The sequence below is a fragment of the Rattus norvegicus genome, chromosome 10, assembly GCF_021556685.1.
Source record: "Rattus norvegicus strain SHRSP/BbbUtx chromosome 10, alternate assembly SHRSP_T2T, whole genome shotgun sequence".
NCBI classification, from domain to species: Eukaryota; Metazoa; Chordata; class Mammalia; order Rodentia; family Muridae; genus Rattus; species Rattus norvegicus.
The window spans coordinates 95,744,498-95,771,239 of record NC_141543.1 but is presented as its reverse complement, the minus strand read 5'-3'; the positions used below and the strand labels follow the sequence as shown (position 1 = coordinate 95,771,239).

General features: G+C 47.6%; 1 protein-coding gene across 4 annotated transcripts in view; it reads right to left on the bottom strand.

Moving 5' to 3' along the window:
* The window catches only part of Myl4 (myosin, light chain 4), a 35,762-nt gene that overhangs the window by 4,617 nt on the left and 4,403 nt on the right, over window positions 1–26,742 (bottom strand). For 2 of the 4 annotated variants that reach the window (XM_087574347.1, XM_087574344.1), the window contains exons 2-3: window positions 4,316–4,476; window positions 1,951–1,978 (exon numbers count right to left, since the gene is read on the bottom strand). In XM_087574347.1, the coding sequence (XP_087430473.1) occupies window positions 1,951–1,978; window positions 4,316–4,438 (151 nt within the window). In that variant the 5' untranslated portion in view covers window positions 4,439–4,476. Of the gene's footprint in view, window positions 1–1,950; window positions 1,979–4,315; window positions 4,509–26,742 lie in introns of those variants that run through there. The other 2 variants (XM_087574346.1, NM_001109495.1) reach the window with 2 other exon arrangements.

Sequence of the window (26,742 nt, the reverse complement as noted above, 5' to 3'; positions counted from 1 at the left end):
GGAGGAGGAGGAGGAAGAAGAGGAGGAGGAGGAGGAAGAAGAGGAGGAGGAGGAAGAGGAGGAGGAGGAGGAGGAGGGAGAGGAGGAGGAAGAGAAGGAAGAGGAAAAGGAGGAGGAAGGAAGAAGAGGAGGAGAAGGAAGAGGAGGAGGAGGAAGGAGGGGAGGAAGAGGAGGAGGGAGAGGAGGAAGAGGAGGAAGAGGAAGAGGAAGGGGGAGAGAGCGACTTCTTAAGGCTCCGAGTGTAAGAACTGGTGACATAAGTCTCCTAGGTCCCAAAGTGTCCTTTCCCCAGTAACCGAAGAAAAGCATTAGCTGGGGCTGAAGATGTAGCTCAGTCAGCAGAGTGCTGGCCTCACGTGGATGAAGTCCTGGGTTCAGTCTCTGGCACCACAGAAACCAGACATGGTGCACGCTTCTAACCCCAGCTCTCACGAGATGGAGACAGGAGAATCAGAAGTTCAAGACCATCCTCGGCTAAAAAGTGAATTTTGGGCCAGGCTCGGTTATTTAAGATCCTGTCTTGCGGGGGGAAAAAAACCCACTCACCAGCTGCCACAGCTTCACCAATGGGCAAATGAGGAGACAACAGGGATGAGGATTAAAGAAGAAACCATCGAAATCCAACAGGAAGAGAAATGGCTTCAAAGCCAGGGCGTGTGTGGAAGGTTACAGAGAGCTAAAAGCGCTGCCTGAAGGCCGCCGGGGAGAGTAGCTCACCCAGCTGTGCTGGCAAGCTTGCGTCTGGATTCCCCTTGGGTGATGAAGGAATTTGATTACTAACTGAGTTTCCAGGCCTCACTCGTGCCGTGGACTTGTGGCTACAGAACATTTAACTAGAAAGCACTAAGAAATCCATGGCATCTACAACGATTGCATGACGGCGAGTCTCCACAACGGACGACAGAAACAGAAGCCAGCTCCAAAACGCGTGTGCCGGTTCCCGTGTTCTGTGTAAACGGATCCTCGTTCTTAGAGGGGTGACTGGTAATTACCGCTATTAATCTTACAACATGGATCCAGGCATCCTTTCTTTCACCCGGGGCCAGGGAGACCACATGTTAACGTCCCCCCAAAGAGAAACAGCATCAGAGTCTCTGATTATTTAAGTACATCCACGTGTAAGGAGTCCTGAGATTTCTCTCTTTTAAGATTAATTTCATTTTTAATCATGTGTATATCGTGGGGACCGGGAGAGCACAGGAGCTGAAGTTAGAGGTGGTTGTGAACTGCCGGACATGGGGGCTGGGAACTGAACTCAGATCCTCTGCAAAAACAGTACACACTGCTAACCACTGGGCCACCCCCCCCCTCCTGCCTGCCCTTGAGATGTATCCTAAAGTTGCATCTACTGACACTTTATATAAGAGTGAGAAGTTGTCTCTATTGAAAACGAGAAGAATTGGTGATGGAGACCACAGACGAACTCCTGTGCTTGCAAGTCACCACCAGGACAGATGGACTTGTCACAGACTTACTTCATCACAAAGGAGTGAGCGCCCATAAGCTAAAGAGGGTTTCCCGTGTCAGGAACAGAGAGAAAGATCTCTTGACAGATGAGTGGAAGGATGGGGCGGTAAAGGGATCAGCATTTACTGAGCGTCGACTGTACCTCAAGCCCTCTGAGAATGCAATTGAAAGTAAAGGTCTAGAATCAGACACCTGAATTACAATTCCGGCGTAACCCAGTCTCCTGATGAAGAAGCCCCACTGCAGGCCCTGTGAGAATGGACACTTAACTTCTCTGAACCTCCGTTTTGCCACCTGCTACCTGAGAGCAGTGAGAGCTACTATACCTCAGTGGGCTACTTGAGGAATAAAGCGGCTCGATCCGAGTAAAACACCTACGACTGCCTAGCAGACCCGATGGAATGATAATAAGATCTGTGACCAAAAGGGTCAGTCACTTCTTCTCTGGAAAATGCAACAGAACATGGGGTTGTCCACACTCACCTTCGATCTGGTCGGCACTGAAGTCTATCTGTAGGGGGAAAAAAAACCACAGGGGTGAGGACAGGGACTGCTAAAGGCTTCCAGAGGCAAATCTGGACACCTCTAATAGGCCACTGAGCAGCAGAGAACACTGAGCTGGGTGTAACCCAGTCTCCTGATGAAGAAGCGGGGTTGGCTGTCCTTGAAACAATGTAGCCATCAAAGCTCTGTCAAAACCAAGGTTGAGCCTCTGGAGAAATTGCACTGCTTTGCAATGTTCTTTGCCCCAGGAGCAGGCATGTAAAAGGAACCAGGACAGAAGCACACAGCCTGACCACGTGCTCATCATGACACTGACACGCTGGGCTCCGGGGTTGCCTCTGCTCTCACTTTAACCCAGGAATCTTTCTATTTTAAAGATTGATTGATTGATTGATTGATTGATCTATGTATATGAGTATACTGTAGCTGTCTTCAGACACACCAGAAGAGGGCATTGGATCCCATTACAGGCCACCATGTGGTTGCTGGGAATTGAACTCAGGACCTCTGGAAGGGCAGCCAGTACTCTTAACCACTGAGCCATCTCTCCGGCCCAAATCAAGGAATCCTATAAACAAAAGAACTAGGTGACTATGGGAACAGAAGGATAGTTCCCATGAATACCACCAATGCCCTCCCTCCCTCCCTTCCTCCCTCCCTCCCCTTCTCCTTTTTCCTCTCCCCCTCCCCCCTTCCCCTCTCCCTCTCTCCTGTTATAAAGGATGGGCAATGAGGAGAGCCAGCTGTGTGGAAGGAAGTGGCAGGTGAAATGGGAGAAATAGGAGAGCCCTCTTTTGATGCCACTGGGCAGCTCTTGTCCAGACAACAGGAACCAAGCATGGTGTTTAATCAGACAAGTCAGAAATAAAGGCAGTGGCGGGGCTCCTGGGGACATGGATGGTCGGCCTTTAGGAGAGACAGGTGGTGCAGAAAGCCTCCAGGTACTCGGGGTTTTCCACTATTCTCAGTTTCTGCAAGAAGAGTCAGGCACGAGGCTGGGGCAGTAAAATTGCCTTCATCTATCTTACAGGCTAAGCCTGCTAAGCCCCTTACTAGGGCCTTGGCATGGTATTGTGTGGAGTTTCTCGTGTAGGCTGTGATTCTGAGTAGACTACACAATTAGAGGGTTCAGGGTCTCTGCCTGAGTGCCACAGAACCTTGTCAGCATTTCTCATCGCCCCAGCCTTGTCTTGAGGCTGAGATCCCCGGGGGCCGGCCACTCCAGACTTGATATTAATAGCCCTTCATACCAGTAGCCACTTGACCTCTCCCATCTGGTGCCAAGTCGTCAAACTGCTTCTCTCCAGAGACTTCAGACCACCTCCCTCCCAGGCCCAACCCTTCCCAGTTCATTCCTTCAACAGCTGGGCCAGATTGCCGGAGGCCTGAAATGACTGCATCAGTCCACAGGGGCCCACACCAGCCCCAGGGAGAGGAGTGTTACCAGATAAGAGGGGGGATGGGGGAAATGATGAAGCAGGGCTAACACTGGGAGGCTGAGGAAAGCAGGCCCAGCTCCCTCACCAAGTTAGAGAGGGCCCAGTCAGGCTGGGGCCGCGAAAGAGTGGCCCATCATTGTATGGAAAGAGGAAGAGAAACCCTCAGGCTCCCCTTGCCTTCCCTGCCCCTCTTGCCTGAAGTGTATTTGTGAGTGAAGTCTCTCATACCCCAACACACAACAGCACCCTCCCTGACCCTCTCCTGCATTCCCAACCTCGCCGCGAATCCCACCGTGTGTCTACTTCCCATAAGCATGTTCTGCCTCTCAGATGGGGAGATGATTCAGTGGTTAAGCTGTTTTTCCAGAGGACCAAGGTTCCCTACTACCCACAGGATCTGTAACTCCAGTTCCAGGGGGATCCGATACCCTCTTCTGTCCTCCATGGGCACTGCGTGCATGTGATACACAGACACACGTGTAGGCAAAATACCCATATACAGAAAATAAAGCAATAAAATTTATATATATATATATATATATATATATATATATATATATATATATATATATATATCTCCTTACTTCAGGCCAAAGCCAATCTTTATGTCACTATGGTTACCAGGCACCATGCTTGACCAAAGCTGCCTGGTTGGCTGCACCTGCCACCATTTCTGATTCTGCTGGGCTAATCCGGGGTGGCCTGGCTGAGGCTCTCCGCACATAGCAGCAGCCTGTTGTTAAAACAGAGAGCCTCTGACCCCAGTCTCCTACTGGTTCTACTGGCCCTTGGGGCTAGGATCTAAGGCTATAGGTCATGGCTCTCATCTCTGGCCTGAGAGAATAGATCTCTCTGCAACAGGAAAAACAGGATCCTGACTGTCGTCAGCGCTGGCCTTCACTTACCTTCACACTCTTGGGATCAAAGGCAGAGTCCCTGAGGGGCTCGGGAGCTGGGGCAGGAGCTGGGGCAGGGGCTGCGGCTGCCTTGGCAGTCTCCTTCTTGGGCTCAGGCTTCTTGGGAGGCATGCTGCCTTAGGATCTCCAGTGGACGTGGGACCTAAAAACTGAGGAAAGGTGGCTCCTGAGAGGAAGATGGGAGACTGGAAGGCCTTCCCCTGCTTTTATTCTGGGTAGGAGCCCCCACAGAGGGGCTGGTGAGAGCTGGAGCAACTGCTGCTGACTATAAAAGGAAGGGACACCAGCAGGGTGCAGCTGACATCTCATTATTGTCACCAGTTCGTCCTCCCCCACTCTCACCCCACCCCCATGCACACACCTCACTCCTCACAGCTAGCACCCCTGGGACAGATTATGTCTTTCCTGCCAATTGGTGGAAACCCGGAGAGGGGCAGGAAAACAGACCCTCTCCAAAGTGCCAGGGCAGCCAGGGAGGGATGAGCAGACTTGAGCCCTTGATAACCCTCACAAAAAGCCCAGGGAAAGTTGAGGCTTTTTTTAGTCCCTCCTGAACAGTGGCAGCCCACTACACATTCCTTTTAAACCAAGAGCCTTTAAGCTAGCCCTGAGCCCTGCCCTGAGGCTCAACACCCCAGGCATGGAACCCTGAAGCAACAGCTGGTTGAGCTGGCTTTGCCGTCCCCACTCTCCCAACCGCAGGCCAAAGCCCTTCATTGTCCAGGGCAGGCATCTCAAGAACTCCATAGACTTCAGCTCCCTGGATCCACCCTCTGCCCGCAGTTGTTCTAGAACAAGTATTGCACATGTGTGTGTGGGAATCTGGGTAAGAAACAGAGATATGGCAAAAAGTTGGGAGGCTGGAGGTTAGGAAACTCAAGATCTACCTGTTGCTTACTATGCACCAGGTACTACTAGACACTATTCCTATAAGATATTAAAACCTCCATCATTCTATAAAACAGATACCATTATTACTCCGATAGCACACGCGCGTGCATGCGCGTACACACACACACACACACACACACACACACACACACACATTAAAAGAACTTGGTCAGGGTCACTTAGATGATTAATTATGAGTTGGGATTGGAAGACCGGCAGGACTGATCCTAAGGTGTGTAGTTGAATAATTTATACTGCCGTCTCATTTATGTGAGAAAGAAAAGTGGGGCAGAGCAGTCATGGGGAAGGACAGGATGGAAATAGGACAGGATGAAGGGACCATGAGTTTGAGGCTAGAGTCTGGGTTAGGTAGCAAGATCCTAATTAAAAAACAACAACAACAGAGAAAAACAGAAAGAGAGGAAGAGGACGGCTGGAAGGAAAGAACACTGGAGGTGGGAATCAACTGTTCACAGGCCACGCCCCTGGGACCTAGGATATGAAGAGGATGGAGGGAGGGAGGGAGGAAGAGAGGGAGGATGACAGAAGCTTTTTAATTTTTTTTTCACTTCCTAAACTAATGAAAAAAAATTTTTTTTTGTTCTTTTTTTTCGGAGCTGGGGACCAAACCCAGGGCCTTGCACTTCCTAGGCAAGCGCTCTACCACTGAGCTAAATCCCCAACCCCAATGAAAAATTTTTTGAGACAACCATGTGATATTTGGGGGGGGGGGGGGATGAAAGTCAACAATAATTCAGAAAAAAAAAAAAAAAACGACATCCAAAAGTTTGTCTACCACACATACCTACGCTGAGCTTAGAGTTTAGACGATGTAGAGCTCTCGAGATGAAAACCAAGGCACGTCACTTTGACTTTCTAAGCCATGTCTTCACCTCCAAAAGCAAGACTGTATGAGCTGAGGAGTGGCACGGTTGGTAGTGTGCGTGCCTAACATGCACACAGCCCTGGGCTAGATCCCCGGCACCACATAAAACAGAGACGGTAGTGACACGTGTTTATAATCCCAGCACGCAGGAAGTGGAGGCGGGACAGTCAGAAATTGGAGGTCATCCTCTGCTATGTCGTATGCCTTAGGCCAGCCTAGGCTACATAAAGAAAGAAAGAAAGATTGCTAGTCGGGGGTCGTAGAACATGTCTATGACCCGGCGCTCAAGAGTTGAAGGAGGGGCTGGAGAGATGGCTCAGTGGTTAAGAACACTGACTGTTCTTCCAGAGGTCCTGAGTTCAATTCCCAGCAACCACATGGTGGCTCACAATCATCTGTAATGAGGTCTGATGCCCTCTTCTGGTGTGTTTGATGACAGCTACAGTGTACTTATAATAAATAAATAAATAAATCTTTAAAAAAAAAAAGAGTTGAAGGAGGAGGATTGAGATCTCTGACCTGGGCCACATAATGAGATTCTGCCTCAAACAACAAGAAACCAAATTTGGTAGACTGAGTGCCCCCCCCCCCACTGAGTGCCTAAGCTTCCAATTCCAGGTACCCTGGAGCCAAACATCTGCCTTCCCCCAGTTCCCTAAGCACAACCCCAGATCATTGTTAATAAAGCCTCAAGTGCCCTTGGGCTAAGACGACCTTGTGCTTTACAGACTTACTGGGGAGGACCCTGAGGCCCACAGAGGCCTTTGAGTCTCCCATGCTGTCAGCGCAGGGCTGGCTAAAGTCTTACAGCAGCACCCGTCCCTTCCCACGGCCTGCCTACGCCTGTGCCAGCTGCTGGAAGCAGGAAAGGAGCCTGAGCCTCAATCTGGGTTGGGCTGCTCTCATATCGCCTCTTCCCCTCCCTTGGCCTCACTTCTCTCGCTTCTCACACACCAAATCCGACCCTTTGAAGCCATTGGGATGGTGCCCAAGGAAAAGGCATCTGCTGCCACAGCTGCCAGGCAGAAGGGGACAACTGAGTTCCACAAGTTGTCCTCTGACTGCCACGCATTATGCTCCCCAACTCCCACAGATACAAAGTAATTGATTAATTTTGCAAACCTAACCCCTTGCCCACTCTTGATCTGCATCCTTTTGTATTCCCTTCGAGTCCCCTCCATGGCCTGCTTCACGTGGACTGAAGTTAGGTGGGTGGAGGTGAGGAAGGAAAATCTGAAACACAGCCTCCCTGCCTCCGTCCTGAACAAGCGTCCGTCCTGGACAAGCGTCTGTCCTGGAGTGTTCGCATGGAGAAACGCCCTGGGGAGCCTGGAAAAGCATCTCAGCTGGAAGACTGGAAACCGACATCCTAACTCACCAGCCATCAAGTCTCTGCGAGCCACAGCCAGCTGACCTCTGACATGGAGGATACCGAGAGCTTTCAACGCCCAACAACAGATTCCTCATGCCAGGACACTCTTGACACTAAGAGGGGGAGAAGCCAGGTCAGGGGTTCCTCTTTACCACCAACTCCCTAAGCAGCACCCTATCCTGTGTCTTTTCCAGTTTCTTTGGATTTTGTTTTGTTTTTAACAATTATTTATTTTGGTGGGGGGAGACAAACCATGGGTATATATGGAAGTCAGAGGACAACTTATAGAAATTAGTCCTCTCCTTCCACCGTGCGGGTCCCAGGGATCAAACTCAGGTCATCGGGCTTGGGAGCACATCTGTTACTTTTGTCCAATGAACCATCTTCCTGGCCCTTATATATTTAATTTGATGTGATTCCTTGTTTTTTACTTGTTGGGTTTTCATTTTCATTTTAAACTTATTTTTTTTTTTTTTTGGTTCTTTTTTTCGGAGCTGGGGACCGAACCCAGGGCCTTGCGCTTCCTAGGTAAGCGCTCTACCACTGAGCTAAATCCCCAGCCCCTAAACTTTTTTAAAAGATTTATTTATTACATATAATAAGTACACTGTAGCTGTCTTCAGACACACCAGAAGAGGGCATCAGATCCCATTACAGATGGTTGTGAGCCACCATGTGGTTGCTGGGATTTGAACTCAGGACCTCTGGGAAAGCAATCAGTGCTCTTAACTACTGAGCCATCTCTCCAGTCCCATTTTTAAACTCTTAAAAGATTTTAAAAGATTTGTTTTATTTTAGATTGTGTGCGTGTGTGTGTGTGTGTGTGTGTGTGTGTGTGTGTGTGTGTGTGTGTGTGTTTATGTGCACATGTTTGTGGAGACCAGAGGAGGTTTTATATTTCCAGGAACTAGAGTTACAGGTAGTTATGAGCTGCCTTACATGGGTGTTAGGAACTGATCTCAGGTCCACTGTAAGAGCAGCAAGAGCACTTAAATGCTGAGCCATTTCTCAGTATTTATTGTTTGGTTGATGTTTTTGTTTGTTTGTTTGTTTTTTGAGACAGAGTCTCACTGTGTAGGCTAGGCTAGCCTAGAACTCATAATATAACTCATGCTGGCCTCAGACTCATGGTAATTCTCCTGTCTCAGACTTTAAAGTACTGAGATTACAGGCATGAACCCTATTTTCACAAGGTATAATACACATCATGTGTGTGTATCCATTCATTCATTAATTTTGTGTGTTTCACCTGAGAAAACCAGAAGTCAATGCCTAATGTCTTACTCTATTATTCTCTCTCTAAACCTGGCTAGACTGGCTAGCCATGGAACTCTGGAGATCGGCCTGTCTCCAAACCATACACCCCAGGACTGGGGTTACAGGCGTGGTAGAGGAGGCACGAAGGTATCCGAATTCAGATTCTCATTCTTGCCCCATGTCTTAGCCTCTGTTCGATTGCTATGAAGAAATACCATAACCAAGGCAACTCCTATAAACAGGTGGGGGCTTGCTTACAGTTTCAGAGGCTTAATCCACTATCATCAGGTCAGGGAGCATGGTGGCATGCGTGGTGCTGGAGCAGTAACTGAGAGCTATCTTCTGACCCACAGGACAAGAAGTATGGAGGGGGGACAGGAAGGCTGACATGGGCTTTTGAAACCCCCAAAGCCCACCCTGAGTGACACACTTCCTCTAACAAAGCCACGCCTCCTAATCCTTCTAATCCTTTCAAACGGTTCAACTCCCTGGTGACTAAGCATTCAGATAAATGAGCCTATGGGGGGCCATTCTCATTCAAACCACAACATCCCAAGCCTGTGATCTCCTTCCTGTGATTTACACACTCACAACCATTTTCAAAGAAATGGGTCAGCTATTTTAAAGTCTTTACATTACTAGTGAATGAAATGCTCTCACCTGCTGACCAGTTTAAACACCAGTCATTCTTGTTCTTCTGGAAAGAAATGTAGTAACATGATCCTCAAAAGACAGAGGCTGGGCAAGGATGTGGCTCAGAGGTAGAGTGTCTGCCTAGTATTTATGAAGCCCTAACTTCAGTCCCCGGCACCATAAAGGTGACTGAGTAAATGATCCAGAGGGGCTGGAGAGATGGCTCTGCAGTCAGGAGCAGTTGTTGCTCTTCCAGAGGACAGGTTCTCAGCACCCATGTCAAGAGGCTCACAACTGTTTATGATTCTGACTCCAGGGAATCCAATGCTGCTGGCCCCCTAGGTACCAGCACTCAACCGCACATAATCCAAACACACACACACACACACACACACACACACACGCACGCAGACACATGCATGCGCACACAGACACACACACAGATACACACACACAGACACACACACAGATACACACACAGATACACACACACGCACACACAGACACATGTATACACACACGCACATGCACACACACATACACACGCGCACGCGCACACGCACACACGCACACACACACATATACACACACGCAGACATATGCACGCACACACACACACTACACAGAAACACACACATGCACATACACACACATACACACACACAAACACATACATGCACACACACACATACACACACACACACACACACCCCTACACATAATTTAAAATAATACAAATAAATATTAAAACTAGAAATCTATAGGTCTGCAGGGCTCTCTGGAGTAGACTGTGGTATATCTGAAGCCTGTTTTTACCATTTCCAGTACAGGGTCATGACCTTTTAACAACTCAAGCTTTGTAAGAAAGGACACCTGAGGCAGGCAAAACATCCCAGCAAGGGATCTTCATTTCCTGTAGATTCTCCTGTGGAAGCCAGGTTTCCTCAGAGGAACGAGAGAGAGAGAGAGAGAGAGAGAGAGAGAGAGAGAGAGAGAGAGAGAGAGAGAGGCGCAGAGGACGGAAGGACAGCATAAAGTGGCTAAAGGGATTGTGAGGTGTGGGTTTAAGAATGCGGACGGACAGACAGACCAGGCAGAAGGGATGGAAAGGGGCAAGGTTGAAGCTTGGAAAAGAGCCTGTGGAGTATTTTGACCCTGAAAGCAGGTTGTGAGTTTCTAGGTCCAGGCAGCCTTCCTCCTCAGAAGAAAAGCCAGACTGTCTGAGACCTCTGGCCATGGGGTACCCCAACATGGGGCAGGGATTGGGTGAGAGCCCTTTACATCCTTCTTACTCTCCCTAACAACCACAGGGAAAAGGTGCTGGTGTTCCTGAAGCAACCGGAAGAGAGCTGTGGTTTCTGGGAAGAAGCCATGGATGTGGTTACGAGTCGTGACAGAGAAATGAACCGTATTACCTAAACTCGCTATCTGGAGAGGGATCCCAGCAGCTGGAGGCAGAGATCCCACTTTCTGATCACCTTAAGCCCTCCACAGGGACTCACTTGCCCTTCAGTACACATTGGCCACTGTAAGAAAGGACGTCAAGAGGTTCCAGAGAGTGGGCATCTGGCAGCCTAAACTCTGCCTCCGTGGGAGCAGCCAGTGGCACCTAAGCCAGGGTGGCTGTACCACCTGAGTGCTCCCGCCGGAAGGGTTTCAGATTCTGGGGGTTGAAAAGAAGATAGAATTTCATACCAACTGGCGTATGTCAGAAGTCAGCTCAGAGACAAACGCACCAGTCCTCACTGGACTGCACATCAACACTCGCTCCTCTCTGTCTGTGGCCTCTGACCTGCCCTGAAAGAGATAGTTAGCCTCTCCTGCCTAGGATGGAGTGCTGCCCACAGCAGACCTGGCTGCTAATGCTTTGCCCTTGTCACCCACGCTCCTCCTTTCTCATCAGTGTCTCGTAAAGCTGGGTATCACAGGGCACTGCCGCGGTCAACAGTGCTTTAATCCATGCCCATAAAGGAGCTGGCAGAACAGGCTGAAGGCCTCAGGAGCCAGGCTACCAGGGTTGAAATCCTGACTCAGTGCAATGGGCTGACCTGTTAATCTGTTTGCTTTTGGTTTTGTTGTTGCTGCTGCTGCTGCTGTTTTGAGACAGGTTTTCTCTGTGTAGCCCTGGCTGCCCTGACTTTTGCTCTGTAGACCAGCCAGTCCTCGAACTCACATCATCTACTTCTACCTCGCAACTGCTGATGTTAAAGGTGTGACCCACCATTGCCCAGCACCTGTTAAGTTCTTATGCCATGGTTTTTCTCCCCTGGAAATGGAGCTCTTGATAGAACTTCAATGAGATACCTAGCTATTGTGCTGTTGTGTGACTTTTCCTGGGGATTCGTGTGTTTGTGTGTGTGTGTGTGTGTGTGTGTGTGTGTGTGTGTGTGTGTGTGTGTGCCACAATTGTGCTAGTGCCCAGGGAGACCAGAAGAGATAGTTAGACTGCCCAAAACTAGCATTGGAGGCAGTTGTAAGTACCTGATTTTGGTACTGAGAGCGGACTTTGAGTCCTTTCCACGGATCGCTGAGCCAGCTCTCCAGCCCCAACCCCTACTTTCTTTTACTTGTTGATGTTTATTAGTTTGTCCGTTTGGTTGGTTGATTTTGGTTTTCAAGACAGCAGTTCTCTTTGTAGCCCTGGCTGTCCTGCAACTTGCTCTGTAGCCCAGGCTGGCCCTGACTTCACAAAGATCTACTGGCCTCTGCCTCCTGAGTGCTGGGATTAAAGGTGTGCGCCACCACACCTAGCTCCACTTTCTCTTTTGAGACAGATCTCTCACCAAACCCGGAGCTAGCCATTTTGGCTAAACTGGAGGCCCAGTAAGAGGCCAGGATCCTCTGATCTCTGCCCCCATGCACCAGCACTGGAGTTAGAAGCATATGCCATCACACCTGGCTCTTACAGGAGGGCTAAGGAGCCAATTCAGGTCCTCATGCTTTACTGGGAAAACTATTTCTATGCACCCCAGATAGAGCAGGCAAGGATAGGAGAAAGGAGCCAGCCAGAGCCACAGAGCTGACCTCTGACCTCCAAACACACAGATGGGCTCACACAGGCACAACCACGCAAAGAAAACAAAAGGTTGGAGATGCAAAGCTGGAAGTCATTGGTCTAGCAGTGAAACGTGACTTATTTAGCCACCTCCAACTCATCACTTCAAGTCTGAAGAAACGGAGAAAGCTTTGCAATGAGGGACACCCGTGACGGCATGACTGAGGAATCTGGAAACGCTGAGAGCTAAATCGGTGCTTGAACCAGGAAGTCCTGAAATATCTTTAGCATGTGATACACAGAGCAAAGAAAGTTCGGGGTGGGGTAGCGTGCTTGTAATCCCCATGCTGGGAGGTGGGACAGGCAGACCCCCTGGGGCTCACTGACCAGCCAGCAAAGTCTACACACGGTGAATTCCAGGCCAGTAAGAGTCTTTGTCTCAATAATTAATTAATTAATAATTAAAGAATTAGATAGTGCCTGAGGAATGACAACAAGCATGTATGTGTATGAAAACACACACACAAAATCTTTTTTAAAGACCTCACACACATCTATTTCATGTTTCAATTGCATCAAAAACTAGTAAAACAGGTCTTGAACTCAGAATAAAACTGTAGTGGCCCTGATGGGCAAATTATAAAAGTATTAGACACTTCTGTAAAAACATTTAAGGCTGAGCCAGCTGGAAGCTGGAGACGGTTTCCTGCTGTTGATGGCAGAGCCTCTGTGAACCAAGGTTCTGAGTACATGTGAGGCTAGTGCGGTTCCACCGATAGAGCTCTCGGTGGTCATGTGGACAGAAAATTATTCATTGTTTTGTTTTGTTTTGTTTTTTTCAGACGAACTAGTACCATGTCCCGTGACTAGGTGTGACCTTAAAACAGGCTTTGATGACTAGGAATCAAATCCCAGTAGGTGTAACTGATTCCTTTCTTCCAATAATCCGGGGCTCAGAAGACAAACACAGCTGCTCGGTTGTTCGTTGTAGTAACTGAACTGGCGAGACCTTGGTTGGAGAAGTATGACCTGTTGCTGTTCCAAGGGAATATCAGAAGAAAACAGACACCCCAACTAATCAGTTTGTGGGACAACGTGGGAGGGTCTTCACTGTTTCAGGCTCAGATGACACAAGCATGCTGTGCATGTGTGGCTTTGACGCTGGAACTCAGGATGTAACCTGAACTTTCACATCACATGTGATGTTTCATAACGTCTGCATGACGTAAGAGGTCCTCGGCAAGGCATGATCTCACTGGAGACACAGGAGACACACGGCGACTTCCCAGCTAACTGTCATCCAGTGAGAGATGACGGCACAGTATGCACATGATGAAGGGAGAAGGGAAAAGAGGGAGGGAGGGAGGGGGGAGGGGAGGGAGGGAGGGGAAGGGGCCCAGAGTTGCAAGTACTCAACCAACTCTTGAGGGAGCTTCTCCTCCCAATGGACTCTAAAAAGAGTCTATATAGGTTTGCGTTGGTGAAGGGGACGTTTGTGTTTAAAAGAAGTGAGATCCAAAAGTGTGAGGGAGTCCACTTCATGCTGCCCACCTGAGCAGTGCATAATATTTGTTTAAATGTTTTCATTGGAAAAGGACAGTTTTTTTTTTTCTTTTCTTTTTTTTTTCCGGAGCTGGGGACCGAACCCAGGGCCTTGCCCTTGCTAGGCAAGTTCTCTACCACTGAGCTAAATCCCCAACCCCCAGAAAAGGACAGTTTTAAGAACATCCAGATACCCCCAAATGCACCAGACGTGGAACTCACACACGTTTACATTAAGAGGGTTAAAAAAAAAGACATTTTATTAAATTATTGATGAGTTCTTCAAATTCCTCTCAGAGTTTTTCCGATGAATTTCATGTTAATACTGAGTTGACACAAGGATTGATTTAACTTGGACAGAGATGGTTTCCATTTATTTGGTTGATTTAGTTTTTTAAATGTTCTTTTTTTAAGGTTTATTTATTTATTATATACATTGTAGCTGTCTTCAGACACACCAGAAGAGGGCATCAGATCTTATTACAGATGGTTGTGAGCCACCATGTGGTTGCTGGGATTTGAATCAGGACCTCTGGAAGAACAGTTGATACTCTTAACCACTGAGCCATCTCTCCAGCCCAACTTAGTTGTTTTTTGTTTGTTTGTTTGTTTGTTTGTTTGTTTGGTTCTTTTTTCCGGAGCTGGGGACCAAACCCAGGGCCTTGCACTTGCTAGGCAAGCTCTCTACCACTGAGCTAAATCCCCAACCCCCCAACTTAGTTTTTTGAGACAGGGTTTTACCTTGAACTCAGGATCAACCTTGAGAGGGCAGGAATTAGGTATGTCCATCATGCCTGGCTTGGGCGGGTATAGTTTTGAAAGTGATGTACTTCAAATAAGACTCAGTCTTTCCAAAATGAGGGAGGCAGATTTGTCGATTCCCATGCACATTTTAGCACAAGACCTAAGTGTTCCTGGGAGAACTTAGGTAGGTGGACCTACTTTTCCAACTATGAATTTTGTGAAATCTGAAACACAGATTAAATATTTCAGATGAAAATTTAGAATTAGACTGAGATATGGCTTCAGAGTATAACACACACTGAATTTGATTCCCAGAATCCAAGGAGGGAGAGAATGGACTCATGAAAGTGGTCCTCTGACCACCATACACGTTATTACTGCACATGAACACACACACACACACACACACACACACACACACACACACACACACACACACACACACACCGTAAATCAGAATGACTAAGTCAATCCCTGAATATAAGATTTCTCCCTACCAAAGAAGGAAGGGGAAAAAAATGAAGGCTCAGAGATGTGTAAGGCCCTGGCTCTGAAGCAGAAGGTGGGGAAAAAGAGAACAGGGAATGTTGGGGATTAATGCTTTGAATTAATCCGGCCCCCCAAATCGGGACTCTGCATGTCCAAACGCTAAAGGTCCTTGTCCTCAATTGGTTTTTGATTATAAAGATCCAAAAGCCAATGGCTAGGCAGGTAGACTGAGGCAGGACCTTTGGATTTGAGGGGGCTAGAGACTGGAAGAGAGGAGGGGGGATCACCATGAGTCGTTGGAGCAGGATGGGATATAAGAGCCGCTGGAGAGAAAGCCAACCAGCCATGTGAGAATTGGCTAGCAGGGAAAGATTTAACAGTGCCCAATCTTTGAGCTAGTCACAGCAGATAATAAATTAACTGGCGCTTCTTTTTCATCGGCAAATCCAAAGAGCTCCTGGGCGTGTGGGTGGCTGAGAGTGCAGCAGCCAAAGCAGTGTCGTTAAACCTGCCCTACAGGGGAATGTGCCTGAAATTGAACATCTTTACTTCTATTCTGAGGGGCAGAGCTCAAGCAGCTCAGGCTAACCTTGAGTGAGTTCATTGCCTATGCAAAGGTGACCTTGAACTTCTGAACTTCCGGTCTCTATAGCCTCAGGTACCAGGATCACAGGCATCTGCTGCCTTGCCCAGTCTGTGTGTGGCTGAGGATAGAACTCAGGGTTTTTGCAGGTTAGGAATGTAATCTACCAACCAACCTATACACCCAGCTCCTAAATCAAATTTCAGTGGCTTTGGCACAGCCACTCAGCACTGTCGCCTAGTGATGTGTTTGTGAATTGCATCCTCTGAGTGAGCCCCAGAGAGACCAAGGAACAGGTTGGATGAGTCTCCCATAGGAGTTAAAAGCAGTGAGCAGAGGCAGGACAGCTGGTGTTAGCCAGACTTCAGTGGCCCAGATGTGTGCTAGCTCCAGGAGGCCACAAAGGCCCAGAGGAAAGGGGGAGGGCACTCGTTCACAGTCACAGTTGGGTTGTATCAGCCAGAGACTAAAACCCAAGGCACTACTCTGGGAGTAGGCAGAGCTGAGGTTCCTTGAGAGATGGTCCTGACACACACAGCAGGGATAGCACCTGAGGAAAGACAGGAGATGCCTGAGCAGGCATCTTTTCTAGATGTTCTAGACTAGGAATGGGCTCCCAATGCCAGAGATGTTTCCCACCATACCAGCTTCCTCTTTGGCTCCGGAACTCTGGTCCCCTCCCTAGCTGACTGCCAGTGGCTTCCCTAAAGCTGGTGTTGGTGCTGTTGCCTCTGAGGCACTTGAAGAGCCAAAGTTCTCCCATTCCCCTTCTTGCTTTTGTCTCCTGTATCTGCCCCACAAGCATCTATTTGCTCAACCAACAGGTACTGAGCACCCATAATGCACCAGTATTGTTGGTAAGGTAAATGAGAGGCTCGGAAAGTAGTCATGCATAGCTTTAACATGCTAATACATACGTTCAGAAAGATTTTATAAGGGGGGTAAAAATCTATATCTCAAAGGGCTAGCTTCTTTCCCAAATTGCTCAAGCTCCACCTTTCCAATTGACTTCTGGACATTGCTCATGTAAGACACTAGGAATTCAGCTGTTGGTCCTCTATATCTGTGGGAGCCGCACGAATGGATCTGATCAACTGCTGGTGGAAACTATGTGAAGAGCTGTTTGTGGTGGTGCTTGATTCTAATCCAAGCACTCAGGTGGCCGAGCGAGGCAAGAGGATGGCCAGACGCTGGAGGCCTAGACTGCAGGAGGAGACTCAACTGTGGCTGGACATATACAACTTTCCACCTGATCATCATAACGCACCATAATTCATGCAGTGTCTACATGTGCTAAGTAGTCAAAACAGTGCAGAGATGATTTAAAGTACAATGGGGTATATACCCAGGTTATAGTTAAAGACTACACCATTTACGCCACTATGTATAAAAGACTACAGTGGATATGGGTACCCACCCTGGGTTCTGGAACCTGTAAACCAATCCCATAGACACTGGAAAAGGTGTGTGTTTTAAATCTAGCTTGTCCACAATGATTCAAATTATACATTTGTGAGGGCATTTTTGTTCTATTCTGATTGTGTGTGTGTGTGTGTGTGTGTGTGTGTGTGTGTGTGTGTGCGCGCGCGTGTGTATACATGCGACTGCATGCAGGGACCAGACCATGATGTCAGGGGTCTTCTTCTGTCACTCTCTGCCGTCTTGCCCTGAGATAGGGTTTATCACTGAACCAGGAACTGGCCATTTTGGTCAGACTAGCCGGCCAGTGAGCTGTCTTGGGATCTGCTGTCTCCACTGCTGGATGCTACAGCTATGGGCAGCACAGCCAAGTTCAGCTTTCTGTGTGGGTGCTGCAGAGCCAAGGTCAAGTCCTCAGACCTGCAGAGAGAGCACTCTTTTTTTTTTTTTTTTTTTTGGTTCTTTTTTTCGGAGCTGGGGACCGAACCCAGGGCCTTGCGCTTCCTAGGTAAGAGTTCTACCACTGAGCTAAATCCCCAGCCCCCCCAGAGAGAGCACTCTTACGAAGCCATCTGGTTTTTACTTTTTAAAAGTGTGTAGAGTAGGGCTGGGGATTTAGCTCAGTGGTAGAGCGTTTGCCTAGGAAGTGCAAGGCCCTGGGTTCGGTCCCCAGCTCCGAAAAAAAAAAAAAAAAGAACCAAAAAAAAAAAAAGTGTGTAGAGTAGCCTGGCTGGCATCAAACTCTCTTCGTAGCAGAGGACGACCACAAAGCCCTGATCCTCCTGTCTCCATCTCCCCGAGTGCTGAGGTCACAGACTTTGTCTGCCCACATAGCATCTGTAAGACCAGGAAAATGACAAAAGTCTGTTCAAGCCAACAATGGCAAATACTAAAGACCCCAATATCAAGATCAGTGGAATGGCATGCACCTGTAATGCCAACACTTGGGAGGTTGAGGCAGAAAGATCAGGAGTTCAACACCAGCCTTGGTTATAAATGTAGCTCAAGGCTATCCTGGGCTAAATGAGACTATCTAAAAGTAGGAGAATACCGTTGTGTCTGCGTTTACTCCACTGTTCAGCTGTTTATCCAGAATTAAATGAAACCTAACTACCAAAAGAAAAGGCAAAGAATTTAGTCAAAGAGCTCGCTTTAGATCAGTAGTTCTCAACCTGTGGGTCTCGACCCCTCTGGTGTCAAAGGGTTCTTTTACATGGGTCGCCTGAAACCACCGGAAAACACAGATGATTACGGTTCACAACAGTAGCAAAATTGTAGTTATAAGGTACCAACAAGAATAATGTTATGGTTGGGGTCACCACAACATGAGGAGCTGTTGGGAAGTTTGAGAACACCTAGGCGACTCAGATGTTTTTACATTTTTTTAAAAAATAGCTGACAAAGAAGTATGTTGCAAGATATTGGAACCTGCGTCTAGTTAGGGTGTGGCTCGACCCTTAGCACACATCTTTAATCCCAAACAGTCATTTCTAGAAAAAGTGGCAGAAAAAGTGACAAATCAGAGAAAGGTTTGACGTAGAAGGATATGCACAACTCTCATGAGAAGAGAGAAGAGGAGGAAGCTACTTAAGGGAGAGACAGACAGTGCCAGAGGAAGAACGTGCAGAACAGGAAAGCAGTAGAGCTCGTGGAGACTGTGCAGTGATGTTGGGAGGGAGAGTCGAGCAGCACAGAGAAAGGAGGAAGCAGTTTTACTGGGATAGTTTTACAGAGACAGACTCAAAAGACCAAGCTAGACACAGGTAAAGACAAGGTGAGCAGGAGAATGAGAAGGAGCCGGGAGATTAGAAAAGAGTTAGTTTGGTTAGAAAAGCCATTCAGGAGAGGGAGAGAGGGAGCGGGTGGGGGAGAGGTCAGATCGAATCAGTCAGCCTGGAGGGGAGTTTGAGTCGGGACAGCTGAGCTGAATCAGCGGCAAGAGCAGGGGAAGGTTGCAAAGGTGAGATCATTCAGTCAGTCTCAGAGGCTGAAAGCATTCTAGGCCTAGATTAGACTGTATGGATTAGACTAGAAGCTTCCAGGGCCAGGCCTAGGTTAGCAGAGAGAGGTGGTAAGCCTCTGAGATGGCAATTGAAGCAGGAAAGTAGAAGATAGCTTTCCAAGAGTAGGCTTCCACATGACTTTTTTCGTACGTTCTTAGTTTTTAATCCTCTCTCTGCTCTATCCTCTCTGCTGTCTTTAAGCCTGGGTTATCTTGCTCAGTATGTTTTTCCAGTCCCATCCATCTCCCTGCAAGGTTCGTAATTTCATTTTTCTTTACAGCTGAATAGAATCCCATTGTGTGATGGGGCCGCACGTCCACTAGCCAGTCATCGGCTGGTGGGCATCTGGGCTGATGAACGCTGTGAACAGAGAAGCACTCACCATGGATGTGCAAATGAAACAGAGGGTTTTCATCTACCCATCAGGTGGGTATACGGACCCCGCCTGAGGGAGAGAAAAAAGATGCTAGCCAGTGAGATAATTTGATTTATATTTTTGCTTCTAAGTCTATACACACCAAACAGCCTTCTGGTTAGATCGTGGATGCTTTCAGGCTCTTTCTCTCTCTTTTTCTTTTCTTTTTTTCAGAGCTGGGAACCGAACCCAGGGCCTTGCGATTGCTAGGCAAGCGCTCTACCACTAAGCTAAATCCCCAACACCTTTCAGACTCTTTCTCAATATTTTTCATTAACACAACACACACACACACAACACACACACACACACACACACACACACACACAGTCGAAGTATAATATATATATATTCCTTTTAAATTCATAATGCACAACTGTTTTGATTCCTGATTTTTTTTTCCAGATTAAACTGGCTAGGATGTTAGGAAAATGGGAATTCAGAATGGCCTAGACTCCCTGGTCATCTCTGTGGCATTTCTAGCCACTGGGCTTTCTCCCCTCCACTTCACTTAACCCTCAGTGGCTAGCATAATCTCCCTGAATTCCTTTCTCCTGAGCTCATTCTCCAACTCCGTCACTACCATCCTGAGTCTGTTTTGCAGTCATCAGCCTGGAGCTTAAACTTTCAACGACTGTCCCCCAACACCATAATTTTAACCAAGCACACAAGGCCTCACCTCAGGCAAGCAAACTAGCTTACTTCCAGTCCCCGCCGTTCTTAAAGATTTATTTATTTTCATTTCATGTGTGTGGATGTTTTGCTTACGTGTATTCGTATGCCTGGTGTTCAAGGAGGGCATCGAATACTCTGGAACTGGAGTTAAAGGTGGGTCCTCTATAAGAGCAGCAAATGCTGTTGACCGCCGGTCCAGCCCACGGCCCAGCCCCCCTCATTTCAGACTTTACCTGTGCTTTCGCCACAAGCCTTAGGTCAAGGAGCACACGTCATAGTTCACTCCACACCAGAGACAGCTTTGGACTGTCCCACACACCAGGCCTTGATTTGATTTGATGTTTTAACTCTTTGTGTTAGTTATCCTCGTAGGAAAATTTCTCGGTCCCTGGAGGTGACGTCACTGCAGGGTCTTTCCTTCTGCCTTGTTTTCTGTCTGTCTTTTTGAGGCAGCATCATGCGGCTGGGCTTGAGCTAGCTGCACAGAGGAGGATGACTGGGAGCCCTGATCCTCCCTCCTGCCTCAGCCGCTCACCACACCAGGCTTTTCTCTCCACCAGGCTTTTCTCCCTTTTCTAGCACTGAGCCTGGCTGCCACAGCCCGCACTCCTTCACAGGGTTCTTAGGTTCGCCCCACTCCCCTTCAGGACATTTGCTTCTCATGAGAGGCGGTGTTTTTCAAGCCTATGTCTGGCTCATCTCCTCCCCCGCCCCCGCCATTAATCCAGAGAATCATAAATCATGCTAAAGTCACCAAAATGGATTCTGATTCAACTTACATACAAAGGCGTTATCTGGTATGGTCATAAATATGTTGGCTCACTTCGGTGTTGTGTCTAGTCCTGGTGCCTTCTAGGGTGAAGTAGACTCAGTGTGTTAGAATGTGAAAGTGTGTGTGTGTGTGTGTGTGTGTGTACGCTCGAGTATGTGCATGTGCATCCAGGCCAAGTGTCAACCTTGAGCTTCATTTCCCCAGGAGTTATCTACTTCGGATTTTTGTTTGCTTATGTATTTTATTATGTATATGGGTATTTTGTCTGTGTACACATCTGCACATCAGAAGTCAGTATTAGACATTGACAGAGCCATTTCTCCAGCCCCCTCCCCCACTGAAGTCGTTGGATTTTTTAAAACAACAACAACAACGACGACGACGACGACGACGACGACGACCCTCCAATAGCCTAGAGCTGGCTGCATAGGCCAGACTGTCCGGCCGGCTGGTGAGCCCCAGCTTCTGCCTGTCTCTGCTTTCCCGGCATAAGTGCTCACAACACCAAACTCAGGTCCTGATGCTTAAGAGGCAACACTTTACCAACTGAGCTATCTCCCTCAGGCTCCACGGGATAAAGGATATTGACGACTGCTTGATTCCCCTGAAGTAGGTGGCTGGTCACGACAAGTCCTGGTCTGTGTAATAACTATGCTGTTCAAGATGGCAACCGGTTCTCAAGCAGTAAGGAAGGAAAAACCGCTTTCCTTCTAAATCCCTTCAGGTCTTATATGCCCAAAAGGAGAGGGGAAAAAAATGTTCAAAACAGCATCTAGAATAGAAGCCAAGCAGTGTTGGACACGACTTTACTCCCAGGACCTGGGAGGCAGAGACAGGGGGATTGCTCTGAGTCCAATGCCTGCCTGGTCTACATAATTAGGTTCCAAGACAGCCAGAGCTACAGAGTGAGACTCTGACTCAAACAAACAAACAAAGCAGAGGAAGCAGACAAAGAATACCAGAGATAAAATCCAGTCTCTAAGTCATTTAGCCAGCAGGCGATCTAAAGCCCATGTGTCTTTAATGTCTCACCAGCTGTGCAAGGTGATAGGAAAATCAGGTTTTGGCTACTGAGCCTACCTCTATGGAGTTTTGTTCTGTGTGTGTGTGTGTGTGTGTGTGTGTGTGTGTGTGTGTGTGTGTGTGTGTGTCTGTGCATTGCTTCGAGGATGGGGATGGGGTGAGGCTAGTCATTCAAATGAGGTAGGACAGGATGCACTCTGAGGACCACACAGACATTGAAGTTGAGAAGACAAATGGAACCCCACTGCTAAAAGAATAAAGGGAAAGTGTTTTGGGAAGAAAGGGTAGCATGTATAAAGGATTCTGTTTTAATCAATTATTTCCAATCTTCTTCTATACAGTTGATGCTTTTCAAAGAGCAGTACAGAGAATGAGCGGGCCCTTCCTACAGGGAGACACGAGACTAAAATAGAATAGTCATCGCACCTGGCTGCTATAATAAAATTCCACAGACTGTGTGGCAAGAACAGTAGAAATCTATGTTCTTTCAGCTTCACAAGCTAGACGTCCATGGTCAAGGTGCCAGCAAACAGCTTCTTGAGAGAGCTGTCTTTCTTGGCAGCTTTCTTACTGTGTCCATATATGACCTTTCCTTGGTGCACTGGGAGGAGACGAGAGGAGAGGAGAGAAGAGGTGGCTAGCCTGGGCTACCTTAGACTCCATCTCAAACAAGCAGACAAACAAGGAGGGTCCTAGGAGAGAAGAAAAGACACTTAAAGCCCCTGAGGGTGGCAGATGGAGATGCCTTGCATGGCGGACATACTGCTCATAAATGTAAGAAAGGTAAGCAGGGCTGAGCCAGCAGGTGGGACCAGACCTGGGAAGGCCTTAGAGAGGCAGATAAGGCATTTATTTGGAAGATCCTGCTGTGGTGGGGGAGATAGGAAATCCATGGTAGAGAGAGAGAAGGTTCAGAGATGATCAGACTTATTTTGGGATATAGGAAAGACTAGAAGCAGAGAGAAATGAGGAGTTATATTTGTAACGAGCTGGAGGGGTGTGGAGAATGAAATATGCTGCCTTGACACACTGGTTATTTTTAACGAAAGGCACTTGAAAAACAGCAGATGCAAGAAGGGCGCCCTGACCTTCCTTTTGGTTTTGATTTTTTTTGTAGTCCTGGGGATGGAACCCAGGGATCAAGTGCTCTACCCCTGAGCTACACTCTTGAGCTCTGGACCTTCCTTTTCAGTCCTAGAAACAGGGGATGAAAATCCCACATACGAAGCAGCCCTCCACACAACCTTACTATGCTGGGAGAAAGATACCTGTCCATCTTTTCTACTTTAGTTTCTGCTGCCCTGTTGGTCATAACCAAGGCCCTTGGAGAAATGGCTTGGTGGTTCAGAGCACTGACTGTTCTTCCAGAGGATCTGGGTTCAATACCTTGCACCTACATTGTAGCTCACAACCATCTTTAACTCTAGTCCCAGAGGCTCCAACATCCCTTCTGCCCTACACAGGCACCAGGCAAACATATGATGCATGACAAGTCATAAATAAAAGACTAAGGCCAAAATCAACCTGGGAAGGAGAGAGTTTACTTGGCTGACAGATCACAGTCCATCGCTGAGGGAAGCCAAGGAAGGACCTCAGGCAGGGCAGGAACCTGGAGGGAGGAATTGAATCAAAGACTAAGGAGGAATGCTGCTTACTGGTTTTCTCCTCATAGCTCAATCAGCTTGCCCTTTTAAACAACACAGCATGACCTGCCCAAGGGTAGTACTACTCACAATGGGTGGGGCCCTCTCACATAAATCATGAACCAAGAAAATGCCCCACAGACTTGTCTATGAGACAATGAACATGATGGAGACATTTTCTTTATGAGGTTCAGCTCTTCCCAGATGACTCCAGTCAGGGTCAAGTTGGCAAAAGCTAACCAGGGTAGCACCCAGCTAGCCCTCACCTCCCTGTCAATCTTGTGTTATTAGTCCCCTGGGCCCACACGCTTTGTCTTGCTATGTTTTCACATTGTGATGTTCTTTGTCCAGTCTGGTATCAGTGGGTCTGACTCTGCTGATGTACATGATTCCCATGAATTCAAGGCCGAGCTATTAATGAGCCCCTGACCCCAAATTCTTTTGCCATGGAAATAAGTAAGTCAACATGGTTTTCCTCCTCTTTAAAACAAGGCAACTCAAAAGCCCCCGCATCATTTATACAGATGATGCTGTGACGCTTAGATGATGCTCTCCTCACGCCCACACTTGGCTCCCCTGAGGGTATATATACTCTCTCTCAGTCAATAAGCTCCATGACTTCACATCACCATGGCCTGCCCTGAAATTCTTTTCTGCAGACTTAACCAAGAATTCTGGCCTCCCCTGAGTAGAGGCCCCAAGCCACTGAGGGGTCTCCTCAGAGTACACTGTCAGCAATGTTGCGCTGCACCTGCCTGAAACCATATCAGCAGTACGACCGAACGACATATAAAGTACAGTGACGTCTTGAATTTGGGTTAGGAAACATTTCAAGTATGTAGTGTAGGTCCCATCCCTTGTGAAACGTTCTAATACAAATGTCTAATTGGCAGTCTATTTGAGCCTGGCGTTCTAATAAGTGGTTAACCACAGATACCATTTCTTTTAATGATTTGTAGATAAGAAAACAGAAGCCACAAAAATAGGCAAGTTTGCCCAGGAAGAATATGCAGGGTAAAACAAAATCTAAGGCAGGCCCCTAATGGTCAAAGGGGCTGGCAGAGCACTGCAAGGGAGATTGGTTTAAAGAAAAAAAAAGAAAGGAAAAGAAGAAGAAGAAGAAGAAGAAGAAGAAGAAGAAGAAGAAGAAGAAGAAGAAGAAGAAGAAGAAGAGGAAGAGGAAGAGGAAGAGGAAGAGGAAGAGGAAGAGGAAGAAGAAGAAGAGGAGGAGGAGGAGGAGGAGGAGGAGGAGGAGAAGAAGAAGAAGAAGAAGAAGAAGAAGAAGAAGAAGAAGAAGAAGAAGAAGAAGAAGAAGAAGAAGAAGAAGAAGAAGAAGAAGAAGACGACGACCAGAGCATGGGGGTTTGGGAGTTGAGGGCATAGCCAACAGGGGACTATCAAAGCCACAAAGTACAAAGTGACTTAAATCAAAGGAGGAAACATGGTGGGATGGGTGAAGCCGTGAGGTCAAGTAAGATAAAGACAGTGTGAGGCCTCACACAACAGGAACAAGTTGTCAGCTACAGACAGGAAGTGAGGGAGTCAGAAAAAGAACGCACTTGCTGAGTATGCTCTATGCTGTTTCCTGAGGATCTGACCTTTGGCAATAATATTGTGTTGGTTTTTTGATACAGGGTCTTGGGTAACTCAGGCTGGCCTCTAATTTACTATGTAGCCAGTGATAACCTTGAACTTTTGATCTCCTGTCTCTAGCTCTCAAGTGTTGGGATTATAGGCTTGTACCACCAAACCCATCCAGTGACCCCAGGGCATCACTCTACAAACTACGGCATATCCCAGCTCCTACAACTGGCTTTTTGACAAAAGTTCAGGCCTTCACATTTAACTGAATGTTAAGTATATTAAGACTCAGGCCAAGGAAAAGAAACAACTTGGGTAGTAGGAGTAGCTCAGTGGATAGAGTGTCTGCTTAGCATGCACGATGGTCTGGGCTCTATCACCCACTGCATAAACTGTGTGTGTGGTACACCCCTATAATCCCAGCGCTCAACAAGGTGGCAGCACAAGGGTCAAAAGTTCAAAGTCAGCCTCAGCAGTATAGTGAGTGTGAGGCTAACCTGGGCTACAGAAGACCATGTCTCCATGAACAGTGCACGGGGAGCCTGGTGATTTGCCTCAGGTAGTAAGAGCTTGCTGTACATGCCTGAAAACCTTATCTTGGTCCCTGGAAGCCATGTGAAAAGGCTGAATGTGGTGGCTGGAAGCCATTGTGGGAGACAAGAAGGAAAGTAGGAACTGGCTGCCTGTCCTTTGACTTCCATGTGTGTGCCTAGGGGTCAAATCTTTTAAGTTCAGACTCCATTTTAGAAAACCTGACCTAAGTTTGAACTCAGGAAAACTAATAGGCTGGTACCTAGCATTAATTTCCAAGTTGTCCCCCAACAAATCCCATTCTCTAGGCTAATCCCCAACAAGACAGCGTGTCCAGGTATCACCCTCCACAAGAACAGTATCTCCAGGTTATTCCCCCAACAAACCTGCACCCCCAGGTTACAAGTCCCCCCCCCCGCCCCTGCCTAACAACCGCCAATGCAAACGGGACAGTAATTAAGTTTATGATATGACTCCGAGAGTCAGCTGATCATGTTAAAGGCCACGGTAGCTTTCCAATCAGATGCTTGCAAATGTACTCCCTGCCTGCTGCTTACTATAAAGCCTTGTCCCTTAGACATTTGGGGCTTCCCCACCACCAAAACTTTTTTTCGTAATGCTGGTGCACTGGGATGGGGGGCAAGCTAGCTTGGGTAGAACAAAGACCCCGCTGTGAGCTGCATCAGATAGGTTCCTGTCTGGCTTTTGGGGGGGATCAGTAACATTTCCCTGGTACTACACACCATGACATGCACACACACACACACACACACACACACACACACACACACGTAGCATAAACTCATACAAAAATATGCATATATACATAAATATAAATATTAGCTTTAAAACAAATAACGTACACATGGAGGTAATGCTTACTGTAACCTAACTCTGCTTCCTAGACAAGCATATGAGACACTGGACAGCAGCAGGGAATCCAAATAGTTGCATGATGGTG